This window comes from Bombina bombina, chromosome 12 (assembly GCF_027579735.1).
Source record: "Bombina bombina isolate aBomBom1 chromosome 12, aBomBom1.pri, whole genome shotgun sequence".
Taxonomy (NCBI): Eukaryota; Metazoa; Chordata; class Amphibia; order Anura; family Bombinatoridae; genus Bombina; species Bombina bombina.
The window spans coordinates 110,710,344-110,731,838 of record NC_069510.1 but is presented as its reverse complement, the minus strand read 5'-3'; the positions used below and the strand labels follow the sequence as shown (position 1 = coordinate 110,731,838).

The 21,495-nt window shown below is 42.6% G+C and overlaps 1 protein-coding gene across 8 annotated transcripts in view; it reads right to left on the bottom strand.

The window, feature by feature from the left end:
* Positions 1-6,893: 6,893 nt before the first annotated feature.
* Positions 6,894-21,495, bottom strand: part of GAPVD1 (GTPase activating protein and VPS9 domains 1) — a 231,021-nt gene continuing 216,419 nt past the window's right edge. For all 8 annotated transcript variants that reach the window (XM_053695629.1, XM_053695636.1, XM_053695630.1 and 5 more), the window contains one exon: positions 6,894-9,229. In XM_053695629.1, the coding sequence (XP_053551604.1) occupies positions 9,089-9,229 (141 nt within the window). In that variant the 3' untranslated portion in view covers positions 6,894-9,088. The remainder of the gene's footprint in view (positions 9,230-21,495) is intronic.

Here is a 21,495-nt window from a genome sequence, read left to right as displayed (position 1 = left end):
AAGTGTTAAAAGTAAAGCAAAGACTTCCTCGCCGCCTTTTAACTGCTAAAATCCATCACTACTCTTACTCGAGATTGACGTGGACACAGCTAGACCCCAATCCTTGCTTGCAGGGAAAAGTACCCATAAAAGGATTAAATTCTTCAGACACCAACTTTGCACAACCTCTATTCACAGAGGCAAAGAGAATGACTGGGGATTATGGGTAAGGCAGTTACACTTAACAGCTTTAATGGGGTGCTCTTTGCCTCCTCCTGCTGGTCAGGAGTTGAATATCCCACTAGTAATTGGAATGACGTTGTGGACTCTCCATGTCATAGGAAAGAAATATGTGTGTGTATTCCCAGCTGCTTTTTGAATGGCATTCCAAGCAAATATGGCTGTGCAAAATATTATATAAGCACATCTATTTTCCTACAGGATGCCATGCATTGGCTGAGGTGCCACGTGTATTAGGATAAGACTGTTTGATTTTGAATAGTGCTTGAATCTTTCAACAACTGTTGCCAATTGCGCTTGGTTCTGAAAAAGGGCCTAAGTGTATATGATCTGTCACAACAAACTTGAGAGAAAAAAACAAAACTGACTTCTCTGTATTATTATCGAACAAACCCACTATCAGGACATAAGGTTGATTAATCACATTTTAACATTATATAAGATATGGGCTTGTTTTTGTGCATATGCAAATTCATTTCTATTTTTTTCCTCCCCAAGGTTGTACAAGTAACTATTGCAGATCTGTTTGTGGTGAAGACTGAAAAGTCCTGAGAAACCATGAAATGAATGGCCACTTACCTGAATGCATCAACTTATTTTGGATTACAATACAAATTTGTAATTACTATGTTGTTTGAATGTCATTAACTATGATATCTTGAAAATAAATCTGCAAGACCTGTTAGTATTTCTTTGGCCCGACAGCTAAAGTAAAACACTAGGTACAGATATTTTGTATGGTGTAAATTTGAAGATGTGTTGGTCCAAGCAATTGCGTTCATATAACAGTATTAGTCTTGATAGCACATAATGTTAAGGAGTAAATAGTACAGTGCACATACAAATCTGTATTCAGCTCTAACTGATAAATGAACCAACACTGAAATATGCTTATGTGCAAAGCAAACAGATGATTAAAGGGACGGTAAAGTCAAAATTAAACTTTCATGATTCAGATAAAGCATGCGATTTTAAACGACTTTTCGATTTACTTCTACTATCTAAAGTGATTACTTCTCTTGGTATCCTTTGCTGAAAAGCATACTTAGGTAGGCTTAGGATCAGCTATGCACTACAGGGAGCTAGCTGGTAATTGTGGCTGCACATATATGCCTCTTGTCACTGGCTCATTAGATGTGCTCAGATATCTCCAAGTAGTGCATTCCTGCTCCTTCAACAAAGGATATCAAGAGAACAAAGCAAATTTGATAACAGAAGTAAATCAGGAAGTTGTTTAAAACTATGTTCTCTGTGAATCAAGAGCATTGTTATGTTTCATGTCCCTTTAACGGTACAAGTTGAGATATATAGTGAATGTTATCCCCAGTACTATACATTCACTGAATTAAATCCATATTTATACGCACACAGCCGAAATACATACTCTATCTCACAGCCAAGCCAATTATTCCTCTTGGAAACACAAAACACAGATACAGTAAATCAGATTTTAAAATGTTTAAACCCAAATTTTTCTGTCATGATTCAGATAGAGCAGTAATTTTAAGCAACTTTCTAATTTACTGCTATTATTAATTTTTCTTTGTTCTCTTGGTATCTTTATTTGAAGAAATAGCAATGCATATGGGTGAGCCAATCACACGAGACATCTATGTGCAGCCACCAATCAGCAGCTACTGAGCATATCTAGATATGCTTTTCAGCAATGAATATAAAGTGAATGAAGCAAATTAGATAATAGAAGTAAATTAGAAAGTTGTTTAAAATTGCATGTTCTTTAACAATTTAATATCTAATGAATGCATAGGCTCAAACGGAGCCCCTTGGAAAACTTTAAGAACTAAATTCAGACTCCATGGAGGAGTAACTGGTTTGAACACAGGCCTGACAAAAAGATTGTACATCTGCAAGACGTTTGTGTAACAAAATAGATAAGGCAGAAATTTGACCCTTTAGGGAACTTGTCGATAATCCTTTCTCCAAACCCTCTTGGAGAAAGGACAAAATTCTAGGAATCCTAACTCTACTCCATGAGTAGCCCTTGGATTCACACCAATAGAGATATTTACGCCATATTTTATGGTAAATATTTCTAGTTACAGGTTTAAGAGCCTGAATCATGGTCTCTATTACCGAGTCAGAAAAGCCCCGCTTGGATAAAATTAAGCGTTCAATCTCCAAGCAGTCAGCTTCAAAGAAACTAGATTTGGGTGAAGGAAGGGTCCTTGATTAGAAGGTCCTTCCTCAACGGAAGTCTCCAAGGTGGCAGAGACGACAAGTCCACCAGAACTGTATACCAAATCCTGCAAGGCCAAGCCGGTGCAATGAGGATCACCGATGCCCTCTCCTGCTTGATTTGAGCAATGACCCAAGGCAAAAGAGCAAACGGAGGAAACAGGTATGCTAGACTGAAGGTCCAAGGGACCACCAGAGAATCTACCAATTCCGCCTGGGGGTCCCTGGACCTCGACCCGTATCTCGGAAGCTTGGCATTCTGTTGAGATGCCATGAGATCCAATTCCGGCTGACCCCACTTGAGAATCAGGCCGGAGAAGACTTCCGGATGGAGTTCCCACTCCCCCGGATGAAAGGTCTGCCTGCTCAGGAAGTCCGCCTCACAGTTGTCCACCGACTGCAACCTGATAAACCGGACCGAAGCTAACTGAGGCCAGGCCAGAAGAGCATTGAAGGACGCTCTCAGCTCCAGAATGTTTATAGTAAGAAAAGACTCTGAGTCCAAAACGCCTGAGTCTTTAGGGAGCCCCAGACTGCTCCCCATTCTAGAAGGCTGGCGATTGTAGTCACAATCTCCCAAGATGGTCTGCGAAAGCAGGTTCCCTGGGAGAGATAATCTAGAGACAAACACCATTGAAGAGAATCCTTTGTCTCCTGCTCCAGAAGTATTCAAGGAGACATCGGCATAATCTCTGTTCCATTGCCTGAGCATGTCTAACTGCAGAGGTCTGAGATGGAACCGATCAAACGGGATGATGTCCATTGCCGCCACCATCAGTCCAATTACCTCCATGCACTGAGCCACTGAAGGCCGAGGAGTGGACTAAAGGGCTAGACAAGTATCAAAAATCTTTGATTTCCTGACTTCTGTCAGAAAAATCTTCATAGATAGGGAATCTATTATGGTTCCCAAGAAAGTTACCCTTGCATTTGGGACTAAGGAACTCTTTTCCAGATTAACCTTCCACCAGTGAGATCGCAGGAAGGATAACACCATGTCCGTGTGGGATCTTGCTTGTTGTGAGGATGGCGCCTGGACTCGTCCAGATAGGGCGCCACTGCAATTCCCCGTAACCGAAGCACCGCCAACAGCGATACCAGAACCTCTGAGAAAATTCTGGGAGCTGTGGCAAGATCGAAGGGAAGAGCCAAAAAAACGGAAGTGTTTGTCCAGAAAGGCAAACCTTAGGAACTTGTGATGATCCCTGTGAATGGGAACATGCAGGTACGCATCCTTTAAATCCACTGTTGTCATAAATTGACCCTCTCGGACCAGAGGGAGAATGGAACAAATAATTTCCTTCATGAAGGACGGTACTCTGAGGAATTTGTTTAGACTCTTGAGATCTAAAATTGGTCTGAAGGTTCCCTCTCTTTTGGGAACCACAAACAGATTGGAATAAAATTCCAGACGCTGTTCCTGTATCGGAATAGGAACTATCACTCCCATGTCGGAAAGGTCTCTTACACAGTGTAAGAATGCCTCTCCTTTTGTCTGGTCTACAGATAATCTTGAAACCAGAAACCTGCCTCTGGGAGGAAAGCCTTTGAACTCTAGTTTGTATCCCTGGGACACTATGTCTACTGCCCAGGGATCCGGAACTTCTTGAGCCCAAGCCTGCCCCCTCCCAGATCCGGTAACGGATTGGGGGCATGCCCTTCATTCTGTCTTTGATTCAATAGCAGGCTTCTTAGATTGTTTCCCCTTACTCCAAGACTGTTCCTGCTTGGAAGCAGAAGAGGAAGAATTTCCCTTGAAATATCAAAAGGAACGAAAATTACTCTGACGTCCCTTTTGTTTGTTTCTCTTATCCTGCGGGAGATGACCCTTACCTCCCGTAATATCAGAAATTATCTCCGTCAAGCCCGGTCCCAACAAGGACTTCCCCTTGTAAGGAATCGCTAAAAGCTTAGACTTAGAGGATACATCCGCAGACCAAGGTTTTAACCATAAGGCTCTGTGAGCTAGAACAGAGAAACCTGAAATCTTTGCTCCCAGTTTGATAATTTGAAGGGAAGCATCCGTATTAAAGGAATTAGCCAATTTAAGAGCTGTAATTCTATCCTGGATTTCATCCAGGGAAGTTTCAGTCCTGATAGCATCAGACAACGCATCAAACCAATATGCCGCCGCACTAGTGACGGTAACAATGCACACAGCTGGCTGCCATTGTAAGCCCTGATGTACATACATCCTTTTGAGTAATCCCTCTAACTTTTTATCCATAGGATCTTTAAACGCACAACTATCCTCTATAGCTCTCTTGGCTAAAGTGGAAACCACCCCTTCCACCTTGGGAACTGTCTGCCAAGCTTCCTTGACAACGTCAGCTATGGGAAACATCATTTTAAATATAGGAGATGGAGGAAAAGAGATACCCGGTCTCTCCCACTCCTTAGTAATAATCTCAGAAGCTCGGACTGGAACCGGAAAAACATCTATTGAGGTATGAACCTCAAAATATTTGTTAAATTTACTGGATTTTTAGGGTTAATAACGACGGTGGAGTCCTTGTCATCCAAAGTTAATAAAACCTCCTTAAGTAGTAGACTGAGGTGTTCTAGCTAAAACCTGAAAGAAACTACCTCAGCATCAGTAAGAGGAATCATACTGTCCGAATCTGAATTTCACCCTCAGATGCTACAGCGGTATCCTCCCCTTCAGACTTCTGGGAGGGAGCACCCGATTTTCCTCTTACGCTTTCCTTGCAACATTGGAAAAGCATACAACGCATCTGAAACTGCAGAAGACATAAGGGAAGCAATGTCTTTTAAAGTAACCCCAGCAGGAGTTAGAGGAGGTGCAGGGCACTGCTTGTGAGGGCGGTAAACCTTGGGATGCTTGAGGAAAAAGCTGCAGCATAGATTGATCATTGGCATTAAACTCCCGAACAGCATCCTCTTTAGTAAATGATGGTTCAGTAAAAAGTCTTTCCCTGTAGCTTAAGGTCCTCTCAATACATGAGGAACAAAAAGGTATTGGTGGTTCCACATTGTCATTAAAGCATAAAAAACAAGTGACAGCTTGCAAAGACTCTTGGTCCATCTTAACTTTACAGTGGGTCACAAAAATTGGCAATTTTTTTTTTTAACACTTTTACACTGACAGAAAAACGTTACTGTCCCTTTAAAATGTTAAAACGTCTTTTTTTAATTATTATTATTATTATATGTATGGCAAAATAGAAATAGCCCTAAGAACTCCTCTACACCTCAACAGTACTTTGCTGAGGTGCCTGATTGGAGAAACGACTCTCACTACATAGGCAGTATCTGTAGAAACCGGAATTCTGCAGGTTAACACACGCATCAAACTTCGTTATGAATGTCTGGCTGTTCTCCCGCTCCACACCCACTACCAGAGATGCGAAGCAGAAATTCAGACAAGCACTTTCAATACTAAGTGCGCAGTTACCACAGAACAGAAAGAACGTCAAAAAGGGCGCGCAATGCTCTCCCTCTAGTCCCGCCCATCGTGGGTGTGCCAAATTCAGCTATCTTCCGGTCGCATGTATTATTAAAAGCGTCGGGAGATGAGAACCACCAAAAGCCAATGTGTGTTCAGCCCCAGTGCCTGCGCCTACACTGTCAATAAAGTCCCCATCCATTAGACTCTTTATTGTCCCATCATAAGTGCCTCCGTTTCTGAGAACAGTCCCCCAGATACTAGGTTAGCACTTACCTCCTCATCTGCCCGACAGTGAAGGCAGCTCCAGGTTTAAGAGGTCCTCTCCCTCCTATGGGCCTGTGATAAAGGAAAAAAACTGAGTACGATCCCTCAGTCTTTCAGAAGTAGGGCAGCATCAATATGGGAGGCACAGTGAGAATTATGTCCCACAAATTCCCATTGCTCTAAAGTCACCACTGCTCTACTGAAGAGACTGATATGGACTACGGCTACACCCTAGAACAAAGCAGCACAATCTTGTACCACTTTAAAAATAATAAACTCTTGATTGAAGAATCTAATCTAACACCTCACTTTACCTCTTCCTTACACTAACGTAGGCAAAGAGAATGACTGGAGTGGGAGGGAAGGGAGGAGCTATTTTACAGCTCTGCTGTGGTGCTCTTTGCCGCCTCCTGCTGACCAGGAGGTGAATATCCCATTAGTAATTAAGATGATCCATGGACTCATTGTGTCATTAAAAAGAAAGAGCACATTCAGGGTGATTTCTCAGAGGATGACACACAGGAACTGCTTCTTAAACTTGTGGATGCAGGGTCTCTCATGGAAGCCGGCACCACAGTGTGTCCAAAGCTGTAAATGCAGCTTGATACATTTTCCATTAAGTACTGATTAGACACAACTTGAACTTCTAGCCATAATAGCTCATCACTGACAGATAAAAACACACACACACACACTGCACATATTCAGATACACACACTCGTACACACACAAACTCATTAACGCACACAGCAGACAACCGATACTTTAAGTGTAAATGTACTCATTAAAAAAAATGCACACAGTGTACCCCTGTCAGTTTTTATTTCATAAGAATAATTAAAAAGGAATATATTTTACAGCAAAAAAAAGCAAGGTTACTGAATAGACTATGTCTAAATGTAAACCCTGTGCAGCTGGAGGTTCCCCATCACCTGTGTTACTGATCGGTAAAGATCTTATAGTATAACATACAATAGATCTTTAAGGTACAGTTCTGAATATTTAGCCTCTCAGTCTATAGCCTTTGCCAGAGCAATGCAGTGCTCTGTACGGGCGCAATTAACCCACTCTCTACCAGAGAGGTCAGCAGTCTAGCAGTCAAGGTGTTATTTGATATTTGCAAAGACGTCAGATTCCAGTTTTTGTTTTTTAAGCAGCAATCTCATAAAAATTAGTTCTATTTGACAGCACTGAACTAGAGGACTGCAGTCTTTGATTTATTACCATAAAGGTCACCAGTGCTAAAAAGTGTGGTTATTTAATCGTCGTCCTGCTACCACTGGCAGATGCGCTTGGGTTAGCTGCCATTTGCAGAGATCTGCTTTGTGAGACGTCACTAGAGCTGAACACAAACCTATCTTGTACCATTTGTCCCCCCATTTGCCTCCATGCCTGTGCAAACTATGCAGTTCCAGAAGTCTATTCATTAAAACCATATAGCCAAAAATGGCTGCGTTGTGCCCATCAGACAGGTATACAGCCAGCTGCACATATTGCTCTGCCAACACGGGCACATGATACTAATACTCTTGTCTAATATAGCTAATAAATAAAATGAGGCACTATTTTGCTAATTAGCTCAGGAAACATCAATTTCTGATATCTGAAGAGCCCGCAGTTATTGCCGTGGACTGTAACAACCGAAAAAGAGAGGATTTCTAGCTCAATAATTAAAAAAAATAACAGATTTGAAGTTTTGTTAAAAACAGCCACCCTTGTCTTTAGCTGGAACAGAATTCATTGTTTTCCAGTAAATGTTAACGGCTTCTTCAATAAATAAACTCATTTGCAGCTGCATTATAAAAAAAAAAAATTGGTTTTATGAAAGCAAATGATAAAGTATATATTTGCAATATATAATCAGAAGCAGCAACTCCAATCTAATACAAAAGACAAGCACGAGGAGATACCAGGCTCGTCTAAATTGATCTGAGGCCATGCAATGGCTTTTTTTCCTAATTAATCTTTAGACTTTTTACATTTATTTTGTAACACTTCATAAATTACATAGAAAAGCTGCCTTTGCAGCAGCAAATGGCGACCCTATGTAGCCGACTCCTCAATTTACAACACAGCAGTTCCAGAATTCCTGAAATAATTTGATTATCAATTTTTTTCCCCCAGTAGTGACAAGAAAAAAAATGGATGTTGAATCTTATCAAGTTATTTTTAAATACAGATTTGTGCTGCTATTTAAGAACGCTATCTGACAGTAACTGGAATACTTGCTAATGAAACAGACCTCTACATTCTGTAATAATCCCTTCCCAAACGTTTTAATAGAAACCCACTGGACGGGAGCTGTAACAGATAAATTACTTGGCAAAATACAAACTTGTTATTAATAATCCTATAAAATAGTGACCTGCAGTGACATTGGAGCTGCCATGTTTGTTTTTTTCATGTCGTGCTTGATGGCAAACCAGATTAATCTTCCACTTTAAAATTATTCCCAAAGAATCCTATAGACCCGATTGTATTACACTACTGTTAAAAAAAAATCCCAAAACAATGTGTTATTTGCTACTAAGTGTTCTAAAATGCTAAAAAAAAATACTCAAAATTGTGGTCCCTTTTTTTTCTGTTGGTGAACTCTAAGGAAAGAAAATGAAAGAAAATAAAAATCCACACCTGCAGATAAATGATATTCTCAGTTTAGTAAAGATTTCTATTAAAATGTTGCAGCATTACACGTGGTGGTGTTGAAAGTGCTCAGATTCTAGCAGGGTTTTTTTTTAGGATGGGGGGGGGGGGAACATCCCATTGAAAATAAAGCAATATTTTTTTTTCTTTTAAACACAGTAAATAAGTGGAAAACGCTTAAAACTTTCATTGCCAGAGGAGCCTATAAGTTTTTTTTTTTTGCTTGAGGTCCCCCAGGCAGTGAAAGGGTTAAACCACTCCCTTCTCTCTGTACAGTATGATACAAGGAGTCCTTGGCGCCGGCTCCTGATACGCAACGGTTCTGTTCTTCTCTTTATACAGCCAGTGTGCGTTAGGTTACTTGCGGTCGTCGATTGTTTTGATAAATTCCACAGCGGCTGTGAACTGCATCCACCAGTAGGACTCTTCGCCGCTCAGTCGGTTTGCGTAGAAGCTGTTGATGTATTGTACGGTTGACAGGAGGCAGGGGGGGTTGGCCTGGAGGTGAAATAGTTGGTTAATGTTAATGAGTAATTACTTTAACAGAGATTTAAAGGGACAGCAAACTCTTAAAAAGTTCTATCATGTATATGAAAGGGCACCACTTTCAAACAAGTTAAAAATGTGTTGCATGTAAATGTTATGTCATAAAGTTGTATGATTTTGACGCTACCAACATATGCGTTTCTGTGTGCAACTGGGCTTTAAAAGGACATAAGTCCAACAAACTTTTGCGAGAGAAAGAGCACAGTTTTTAAATCAAATTGACCCCTCTTTTCTCCTTTGTATAAACTTTTTTTTTGTTTTTATGAGAGCATACAGAGGTAGGCTCAGGAGCGTACACGTGTAAATTGATTAAGACAAATGAGGGCTATGTTTTATCAATATCAAACCAAGAAGAGAGGCAACTTTACAATTTACTTACAGCAGCTGCAAATTGGAAAGTTTGTTGTTTTTCTAACCTGCATGTTCTATCTGAATCATGAAAACTTATAGAAACATTCTAGCCAAAATTGGAATCCAGATGGATGCATTTAAGTTTTGAATAGAAGTGTTTTTGAAATATACATGTATTAGCAAAAATGCTTCTAATAAAAGCTAAAGTGTATTTAAGTATGCACCGTGCACCAGCATTTTAAACACAACACTTGCTCAGAGCCTAAGGCGTTTGTACCATGTGGTAATGACTCAGTTTGTTAATTGCTGACATCATACAAGCCCCACTGGCACTCTGTGCATCTGCAGTATTTAAAATGCTAGTGCACTGAGAATATCTAGCTATGCTTCACATGCACGTGCAGAGATTAATGCTAACACTAAAACAGTGATATATTTTACTCAAAGCAGTTTTGCCAGTACATGTATATTGCAAATGTTTTCCGTACAAAGATGTAATTCATGTGTGTCCATTTAAATTTTGACCGGACTGTCCCTTTAATTTTGACTACAATGTCCCTTTAAGGACTTATTTCTCATTGGTTGATATGCCGAAATCTCATTGCTTTATTGGTGGGTCTTGACTTTAAAAGACAAATAATATGATGCACAGGAGTGTTTTAAAAGAAACTTTAACAAGACCACCAGAGAAAATAAACTAAAAAAAATAACCATGTTTCATATTACCATAAAAGTAATAATAAATTTAAATTATAAATAAATAGTCAAATAGGGTCAAACACAAGGCCTAGTTTCCACTGCTGTTGCAAACTGGTGGTAACAAGAAGTACCTTCAGTAACCCTTTCCTGCTGGGACTCAATGTAACGGAGGGTAGGGGTCAAACAGCAGCAGTGAAAACTAGGCCTTATTTGTGCACCAGGCTATGTGCGCATGCCGCTCTCAACTGACAAACTGGCTGGGTCCTGCTTAAAAGCTCCAATAGATGGCAGCTCCTGATCACAACTTTAACTGTGTGTTTATTAACCTCTGCAGCATTTGTGTAATAATGAAGTGCACTAACGAATTACAATTTTATGTCCCTTTAAAGGGACACTAAACCCAATTTCCTTCTTAATATGAGGAGAGTCCACGGCATCATTCCTGACTGTTGGGAAATACAGAACCTGGCTACCAGGAGGAGGTAAAGACACCCCAGTCAAAGGCTTAAATACTCCCCCTACTTCCCTCATATCCTAGTCATTCTTTGCCTTTCGTCACAGGAGATTGGCAGAGAAGTGTCAGAAGATTCTGAGTAGTTCTTTATGAAGGGTATCTGGAGTTTTAAGTAGACTTGTCAGCCTCTCAGTGAGAGCATTGACAAATGTTAGAGTCTGGAGATGCAGGTAGAGTCTTTGTGCAAATGCATCCAGACTCGTATTAACAGCTCCTAAGCAATCAGAGTTGACGAGTTTCACTGCCTGCTTCCATCACTCAAGTCCAATGTCAGGAGCGACGCTACAAGACTGTCAAACTTGAGAGGCTGTGTTTCTGTTCCACGGCATAGATTCCGGTAAGATCGTTGCGCAGCCTGAAACGCTTGGTGCACTTTTTTTTTTTTTTAATTACAGCAGGGGCGTTCCTGCATTGCGCACCATGTGACCGGGTGTGGTCACACTTATTTCCTCTTTCCTGACCGTGCGGTTTACTGGAGAAGCGGTTTCTCTGTTTGGCCTGGGTCACAGGAAGTGGTGAGCGCCCCAGCCATTGGCGGTATAAAGGTGCCGTTTTTTTTTTATTATTCAATAGTCTGCTTTGTAAGTGCAAGCTATGGAGGATTCTGAGGCGTTAGAGCAGTGCTTTCCAAACTGTGTGTCGGGACACACTAGTGTGTCGGCAGCAGTGTGTAGGTGTGTCCCTGCTTCAGCACAATTTTTTTTTGGTTTCTGACTTTCCGCCTGCCTGCTACGCATATCACATGTTTGACACATGATTGATACCTAGGGGGACACAGATCATCTTAACCTATTGGCGCAGTGGGAACTGAAACTATTTGCATTGGCGGCACATTGGCTCCTGACTGCATGTGTAGTCTCCTCAATCGGCTCGTGACTGCACGTGTAGTCAGTGAGTGGGATAGCAGTGTGTTTGCAGCGCAAGCAGTAGTCAATGGGACTCACCGAGCTCTGAGGGCGGCAGCTTAAACGCTGAGCTGAAGTCAGAGGGGTTTTTTTGCAACTAACTCCCAGTAGTGCATTGCTGCACCTGCTCTTGATATATGGATAGGAAGTGGAAGCTTAAAAATGCTTGATGATGAAATGCGTCTTTATCTAATATTCCACCAAATATTCAGAAATTGTGATCATCCCATAAACCTCATACATCCCATTAAAATAGTAAGTAGTTATTGGTGTTATTAAACTTTTTTTAAATTCTTGCACATACTTACATACTGTTACTTGTAAATACATTTCATTATTATATAATTTATGTATGTGTCCGTATCTCTTAAAACAAGTTAGTTTAACCTCCTGTTTGCTAGTACAACTGAATTACTGTGTCGCGAAATGATGTAGGTCTAAAAAGTGTGTCACCAACATAACAAGTTTGGAAAGCTCTGCGTTAGAGGGTACACCTTCTTTACCTAAGTCTAATACCTGTCTATATTGTAAGGAGGCCACAGTATACCCGCCCGCTCAACTATGTTCCACATGCCTTGATAAAGTAATCATGTCAAAGAAAGGTTAATATGTTTGATACCACTGAGCCATCCACCTCTGAGGAGTCTCCGTCCCATGAGGTGCGCACCCTACAGTCATCTCCTAATACACATGCAGCTTCCCGTAGCACTCCTAATCCTCCATCTGTAGGGGGTCTTTTATCGCAAGATTTTACTGCGCAGTTACAAACAGTGTCTGCAGCCTTTAGTGCTTTACCTCGCCCTGCTAAGTGCAAGCGAAAGGTCAAATATTGCTATCCTTCCCAGGGGTCATCAACTAGTTTAATGAATTTATCTGATACGAGATTATCCGATGATGAAAGCGCCTCTGATACTTCAGAGGGTGCTGTTTCTGGGTCGGAATCTGCTGCCTCTAAACCTCCAGCTGCAGGGGAACCAGATTTTAGATTTAGGATTAAACATTTACGCTTTCTGTTGAAGGAAGTTTTGGCTACGTTAGAGGTTCCATAGCCGACATTCCCAGAGGAACCTTTGATTCCTAAATTAGATAAGGTCTATGAGGACAGGGTTGTACCACAAACTTTCCCGATTCCTGTAAAGATGGCGAACATTATTAAGAATTAATAGGAAAGGATTGGTTCTTCCTTTTCACCTTCCGTCTTCCTTTAAGAAATTGTTCCCAGTCCCGGACTCTCAATTGGAGTTGTGGGGTTCCATCCCCAAGGTGGATGGCGCTATCTCCACGCTTGCTAAACGCACTACTATCCAGCTTGAGGATAGTTCCTTGGATAAGAAGATAGAAACTCTGTTAAGAAAAGATGTTTCAACAAATGGAATATTTGTTTCAACCGGTAGCGGCTGTTGCTGGAGCGGCTACCTACTGGTGCCGACAGGATCCAGGAAAGAATTAAGGCCTTAAGGGTGGCAAATTCTTTTATTTGTGATGCAAATATGCAAATTATTCGCCTGAATGCTAAGGCTTCAGGTTTTTCTGTTCAAGCCCGTAGGGCACACTGGCTGAAGTCCTAGTCTGCGGACATGACTCCTTAGTCCAGACTTCTCTCCCTCCCCTTTAAGGGAAAGATTTTTTTTGGTCCAGGCCTGGACTCAATTATCTCCACGGTTACTGGAGGCAAAAGTGCCTTTTTACTGCAGGATAAGAAGGACAAGCCTAAGGGACAAGGTTCTAGTTTTTGTCCCTTACGTTCTGATGAACCCCAACGTCAGCAGCCCTCCGCAAAACCTGAGCAATCCAAGGGTACTTAGAAGCCAGCTCAGTCCTGGAATGAATCCAAGCAAAGCAAGAAGCCCGCCGAGATAAAGTTGACATGAAGGGGCGGCCCCCGATCCGGCTCTGGATCATGTAGGGGGCAAACTGTCGCTCTTTTCAGACGTTTGGTTTGGGGACGTGTAAGACCCGTGGGACCTGGAGGTCATCATTTAGGGATACAAGATAGGTTTCAAGTCTCATCCACCCAGGGGCATATTCCTCATATCAAACCTGTCTTCAAGGTCAGAAAAGAGAGAATCCTTTCTGGGGTGCGTGAGGGCTCTCTCCTCCCTAGGAGACATTGTCCCGGTGCCGCTTGCAGAGAGAGGTTTGGGATTTTATGGTCCCAAAGAAGGAGGGAACTTTCGGCCCGATTCTGTACCTAAAGTGCTTAAACAATTTCCTATATGTCCCCTTGTTCAAGATGGAAACAATAAGGTCCATCCTTCCTCAACTCCGGGGTAAATGGAATTTCCTATACACGGAAAGGGACAGGGGACACATAGATACTAATTAACCCTACATTTAAAGGTCTGTCTTGTTGCTGCTGGTAAGAGGGAGAGGAGGTAAAGTTGATAAAGAGGGGAATACTTTAAATAATTTTACATGGTTGCCCAGTTCCAGTTGACATTACTGTATTACTTTATATGCATTACGGATAATGGGAATTGCACTATAGAAGCCTTGGATAGTGCTTGTCTATATGGACTAACAACTGTAATATCCATATTAATATTATTTTATGCTTTAGCGACCTGTGGAGGGGAGAAGGATGTGGGTGGAGGGTGTAGGGAGGGCATTCAGAGAAGAGAGAAAACTGGAAAAGGTACTACCAGGATGGACTTAAAATTTAAATGGACTAATTGTAATGTACCCACAGTTGACTATTTGCAAAACGAATTGTCTTTTTATCCATGGTAACCTTTGACTGAAAAATAAAGTTTTTTTTAAAAAAAAGGTCCATCCTTCCTTTAATTCAGGAAGGACAGTTTATGATCACTATAGATCTGAAGGATGCTTACCTTCACGTTCCAATCCACAGGGAACACTTCAAGTTCCTAAGGTTTGTGTTCCTGGACCATCACTTCCAGTTTATTCCACTTCTGTTTGGTCTAGCTACTGCTTCAAGAGTTTTTACGAAGGATCTAAGGGCTCTGCTAGCAGTTGCCAGAACCAGAGGTATAGCAGTAGCTCCATACTTGGACGATATTCTGGTTCAAGCACCATCTTGTCGTCTGGCAGAAGACCATTCAGAATCTCTTCTGTTTTTTCTTCGATCTCATGGGTGGAAGATAAACTTAGAAAAGAGTTCTCTTATTCACAGTACCAGGGTGGAATGCCTAGGTACTATAATAGACTCCATATCCATGAGGATATTCCTTACAGAAATGTTACAAGCTAACTTCCACTCGTCTTGCCCTCCAGACCTCCTTAAGGCCCTCTGTGGCTCAGTGTATGGAGGTGATTAGTTTCATGGTGTCCAGCATGGACATCATTCCTTTTGCCAGATTCCATCTCCGACCACTACAGCTGTGCATGCTAAAACAACGTAATGGCGATCATTCAGATCCGTCTCAACAGTTTTCTCTGGACAACCAGTCGAGAGAATCGCTCTCCTGGTGGCTCTGTCCAGATCACCTGTCCCAAGGGACGTCCTTCTTGAGACCATCCTGGGAGATTGTGACTATGATGCAAGTCTATCAGGATGGGGAGCTGTTTGGGGTGCCAGGAAGGCACAGGGCCTGTGGACTCGAGAGGAATCCTTCCTCCCGATCAACATTCTGGAACTTTGGACAATCTTCAATACTCTGAAGGCTTGGCTCCTTCTGGGTTCGTCGCAGATTCCAATCAGACAACATAGCCTCTGTGGCTTACATCAACCATCAGGGGGGAACGAGAAGCTCCCTTGGAATGAGGGAAGTATCCTGGAGTGGGAGGAGGTCCACAACTGCTCGCTGTCAGCAATCCACATTCCAGGTGTGGACAACTGGGAAGTGGATTTCCTCAGCAGACAATCCTTTCATCCGGGGGAATGGTCTCTCCATCTCGAGGTGTTTGCAGAGATTTGCAACAGATGGGGGACGCCGGAGATAGATCTCATGGTGTCCCGTCTCAATTCCAAGCTACCCAGATATGGCTCGCGGTCCAGGGTTCCTCAAGCAGAGCTAATAGATGCATTAGCAGTGCCTTGGAGGTTCAATCTGATTTACATTTTCCCGCCGTTACCACTTCTTCCTCGTGTAGTGGCCCGCATCAAGCAGGAGCAGGCATCAGTGATACTGATTGCTCCATTTTGGCCACGAAGGATGTGGTTCGCAGACCTAGTGGGGATGTCCTCATATCCTCCGTGGAAGTTACCTTGTCGCAGGAATCTGCTGGAACAGGGTCCCTTTGTTCAAAAAAAACATAATTTATGCTTACCTGATAAATTCCTTTCTTCTGTTGTGTGATCAGTCCACGGGTCATCATTACTTCTGGGATATAACTCCTCCCCAACAGGAAATGCAAGAGGATTCACCCAGCAGAGCTGCATATAGCTCCTCCCCTCTACGTCACTCCCAGTCATTCGACCAAGAATCAACGAGAAAGGAGAAACCAAGGGTGAAGTGGTGACTGGAGTATAATTTAAAAGATATTTACCTGCCTTAAAAAAACAGGGCGGGCCGTGGACTGATCACACAACAGAAGAAAGGAATTTATCAGGTAAGCATAAATTATGTTTTCTTCTGTTATGTGTGATCAGTCCACGGGTCATCATTACTTCTGGGATACCAATACCAAAGCAAAAGTACACGGATGACGGGAGGGATAGGCAGGCTCATTATACAGAAGGAACCACTGCCTGAAGAACCTTTCTCCCAAAAATAGCCTCCGAGGAAGCAAAAGTGTCAAATTTGTAAAATTTGGAAAAAGTATGAAGCGAAGACCAAGTTGCAGCCTTGCAAATCTGTTCAACAGAGGCCTCATTCTTAAAGGCCCAAGTGGAAGCCACAGCTCTAGTAGAATGAGCTGTAATTCTTTCAGGAGGCTGCTGTCCAGCAGTCTCATAGGCTAAACGAATTATGCTACGAAGCCAGAAGGAGAGAGAGGTAGCCGAAGCCTTATGACCTCTCCTCTGACCAGAGTACACGACAAACAGGGAAGACGTTTGTCGAAAATCCTTAGTTGCCTGCAAGTAGAACTTGAGGGCACGAACTACATCCAGATTGTGTAGAAGACGTTCCTTCTTTGAAGAAGGATTCGGGCACAGGGAAGGCACCACGATCTCTTGATTGATGTTCCTGTTAGTGACTACCTTAGGTAAGAACCCAGGTTTTGTACGCAGAACTACCTTATCTGAATGAAAAAATCAAATAAGGAGAATCACAATGTAAAGCTGATAACTCAGAGACTCTCCGAGCCGAAGAAATAGCCATTAAAAATAACACTTTCCAAGATAACAACTTTATATCAATGGAATGAAGGGGTTCAAACGGAACTCCTTGTAGAACGTTAAGAACAAGGTTTAAACTCCATGGCGGAGCAACAGTTTTAAACACAGGCTTGATCCTAGCTAAAGCCTGACAAAAGGCCTGGACGTCTGGATTTTCTGACAGACGCCTGTGTAACAAGATGGACAGAGCTGAGATCTGTCCCTTTAATGAGCTAGCCGATAAACCCTTTTCTAAACCTTCTTGTAGAAAGGACAATATCCTAGGAATCCTAACCTTACTCCAGGAGTAACCTTTGGATTCGCACCAGTATAGGTATTTACGCCATATCTTGTGGTAAATCCTTCTGGTAACCACGTTTTGATAAAATCAAGCGTTCAATTTCCAAGCAGTCAGCTTCAGAGAAGTTAGATTTTGATGTTTGAATGGACCCTGTATCAGAAGGTCCTGTCTTAGAGGTAGAGACCAAGGCGGACAGGATGACATGTCCACTAGATCTGCATACCAAGTCCTGCGTGGCCATGCAGGCGCTATTAGAATCACTGATGCTCTCTCCTGTTTGATTTTGGCAATCAATCGAGGAAGCAGCGGGAAGGGTGGAAACACATAAGCCATCCCGAAGTTCCAAGGTGCTGTCAAAGCATCTATCAGAACCGCTCCCGGATCCCTGGATCTGGACCCGTAGCGAGGAAGTTTGGCGTTCTGGCGAGACGCCATGAGATCTATCTCTGGTTTGCCCCAACGTCGAAGTATTTGGGCAAAGACCTCCGGATGAAGTTCCCACTCCCCCGGATGAAAAGTCTGGCGACTCAAGAAATCCGCCTCCCAGTTCTCCACTCCCGGGATGTGGATTGCTGACAGGTGGCAAGAGTGAGACTCTGCCCAGCGAATTATGTTTGATACTTCCATCATTGCTAGGGAGCTTCTTGTCCCTCCTTGATGGTTGATGTAAGCTACAGTCGTGATGTTGTCCGACTGAAACCTGATGAACCCCCGAGTTTTTAACTGGGGCCAAGCCAGAAGGGCATTGAGAACTGCTCTCAATTCCAGAATGTTTATTGGCAGGAGACTTTCCTCCTGATTCCATTGTCCCTGAGCCTTCAGAGAATTCCAGACAGCGCCCCAACCTAGTAGGCTGGCGTCTGTTGTTACAATTGTCCAGTCCGGCCTGCTGAATGGCATCCCCCTGGACAGATGTGGCCGAGAAAGCCACCATAGAAGAGAGTTTCTGGTCTCTTGATCCAGATTCAGAGTAGGGGACAAGTCTGAGTAATCCCCATTCCACTGACTCAGCATGCACAATTGCAGCGGTCTGAGATGTAGACGTGCAAAGGGTACTATGTCCATTGCTGCTACCATTAAGCCGATCACCTCCATGCATTGAGCTACTGACGGGAGTTGAATGGAATGAAGGACACGGCATGCATTTAGAAGCTTTGTTAATCTGTCTTCTGTCAGATAAATCTTCATTTCTACAGAATCTATAAGAGTCCCCAAGAATGGAACTCTTGTGAGAGGAAAGAGAGAACTTTTATTTTCGTTCACTTTCCATCCATGCGACCTTAGAAATGCCAGAACTAACTCTGTATGAGACTTGGCAGTTTGAAAGCTTGAAGCTTGTATCAGAATGTCGTCTAGGTACGGAGCTACCGAAATTCCTCGCGGTCTTAGTACCGCCAGAAGGGCACCCAGAACCTTTGTGAAGATTCTTGGAGCCGTAGCCAATCCGAATGGAAGAGCTACAAACTGGTAATGCCTGTCTAAGAAGGCAAACCTTAGATACCGGTAATGATCTTTGTGAATCGGTATGTGAAGGTAAGCATCCTTTAAGTCCACTGTGGTCATGTACTGACCCTTTTGGATCATGGGTAAGATTGTCCGAATAGTTTCCATTTTGAACGATGGAACTCTTAGGAATTTGTTTAGGATCTTTAAATCCAAGATTGGCCTGAAAGTTCCCTCTTTTTTGGGAACCACAAACAGGTTTGAGTAAAACCCTTGTCCTTGTTCCGACCGCGGAACCGGATGGATCACTCCCATTAATAACAGATCTTGTACACAGCGTAGAAACGCTTCTTTCTTTATCTGGTTTGTTGACAACCTTGACAGATGAAATCTCCCTCTTGGGGGAGAGAATTTGAAGTCTAGGAGGTATCCCTGAGATATGATCTCTAGCGCCCAGGGATCCTGAATATCTCTTGCCCAAGCCTGGGCGAAGAGAGAGAGTCTGCCCCCCACTAGATCCGGTCCCGGATCGGGGGCCCTCGGTTCATGCTGTCTTTGGGGCAGCAGCAGGTTTCCTGGTCTGCTTGCCCTTGTTCCAGGACTGGTTAGGTTTCCAGCCTTGTCTGTAACGAGCAACAGCTCCTTCCTGTTTTGGTGCAGTGGAAGTTGGTGTTGCTCCTGCTTTGAAATTCCGAAAGGGACGAAAATTAGACTGTCTAGCCTTAGCCTTGGCTTTGTCTTGAGGCAGGGCGTGGCCCTTACCTCCTGTAATGTCAGCGATAATTTCTTTCAAACCGGGCCCAAATAAAGTTTGCCCCTTGAAAGGTATATTAAGTAATTTGGACTTAGAAGTTACATCAGCTGACCAGGATTTTAGCCACAGCGCCCTACGTGCCTGAATGGCGAATCCTGAGTTCTTAGCCGTAAGTTTGGTTAAATGTACTACGGCCTCCGAAATGAATGAATTAGCTAGTTTAAGGACTCTAAGCCTGTCCGTAATGTCGTCCAGCGTAGCTGAACTAAGGTTCTCTTCCAGAGACTCAATCCAAAATGCTGCCGCAGCCGTAATCGGCGCGATGCATGCAAGGGGTTGCAATATAAAACCTTGTTGAACAAACATTTTCTTAAGGTAACCCTCTAATTTTTTATCCATTGGATCTGAAAAAGCACAGCTATCCTCCACCGGGATAGTGGTACGCTTAGCTAAAGTAGAAACTGCTCCCTCCACCTTAGGGACCGTTTGCCATAAGTCCCGTGTGGTGGCGTCTATTGGAAACATCTTTCTAAATATTGGAGGGGGTGAGAACGGCACACCGGGTCTATCCCACTCCTTAGTAACAATTTCAGTTAGTCTCTTAGGTATAGGAAAAACGTCAGTACTCGCCGGTACCGCAAAGTATTTATCCAACCTACACAATTTCTCTGGTATTGCAACAGTGTTACAATCATTAAGAGCCGCTAAAACCTCCCCTAGTAATACACGGAGGTTCTCCAATTTAAATTTAAAATTTGAAATATCTGAATCCAATCTGTTTGGATCAGAACCGTCACCCACAGAATGAAGCTCTCCATCCTCATGCTCTGCAAGCTGTGACGCAGTATCAGACATGGCCCTAGTATTATCAGCGCACTCTGTTCTCACCCCAGAGTGATCACGCTTGCCTCTTAGTTCTGGTAATTTAGCCAAAACTTCAGTCATAACAGTAGCCATATCTTGTAATGTTATCTGTAATGGCCGCCCAGATGTACTAGGCGCCACAATATCACGCACCTCCCGGGCGGGAGATGCAGGTACTGACACGTGAGGCGAGTTAGTCGGCATAACTCTCCCCTCGCTGTTTGGTGAAATTTGTTCAATTTGTACAGATTGGCTTTTATTTAAAGTAGCATCAATACAGTTAGTACATAAATTTCTATTGGGCTCCACCTTGGCATTGGAACAAATGACACAGGTATCTTCTTCTGAATCAGACATGTTTAACACACTAGCAATAAACTTGCAACTTGGTTACAATCTTATTTAACAAAAACGTACTGTGCCTCAAAGAAGCACTAAACGATTAAATGACAGTTGAAATAATGAACTGAAAAAACAGTTATAGCATCAATCCTTAAAAACAACACAACTTTTAGCAAAGGTTTGTTCCCCTTAGTAAAGTAACAATAATTAAATTTGAAACATAAAAATTACAGAGCAACGTTTTTTAATCACAGTCAATATATAAGTCTCACAGCTCTGCTGAGAGAATCTACCTCCCTCCAAAGAAGTTTGAAGACCCCTGAGTTCTGTTAGAGATGAACCGGATCATGCAGGAAATACAAGAGTAACTGACTGGAAATTTTTGATGCGTAGCAAAGAGCGCCAAAAAACGGCCCCTCCCCCTCACACACAGCAGTGAGAGAGAAACGAAACTGTCACAATTTAAAACAAGCAACTGCCAAGTGGAAAAATAATGCCCAAACATTTATTCACTCAGTACCTCAGAAAATGCAAACGATTCTACATTCCAGCAAAAACGTTTAACATAATAAATACCTATTCAAAGGTTTAATGTACTTTTAACAGAGTAATTCCAGTGAAATACCATCCCCAGAATACTGAAGTGTAGAGTATACATACATGTCATTATAACGGTATGGCAGGATTTTCTCATCAATTCCATTCAGAAAATAAAAACTGCTACATACCTCAATGCAGATTCATCTGCCCGCTGTCCCCTGATCTGAAGCTTTTACCTCCCTCAGATGGCCGAGAAACAGCAATATGATCTTAACTACTCCGGT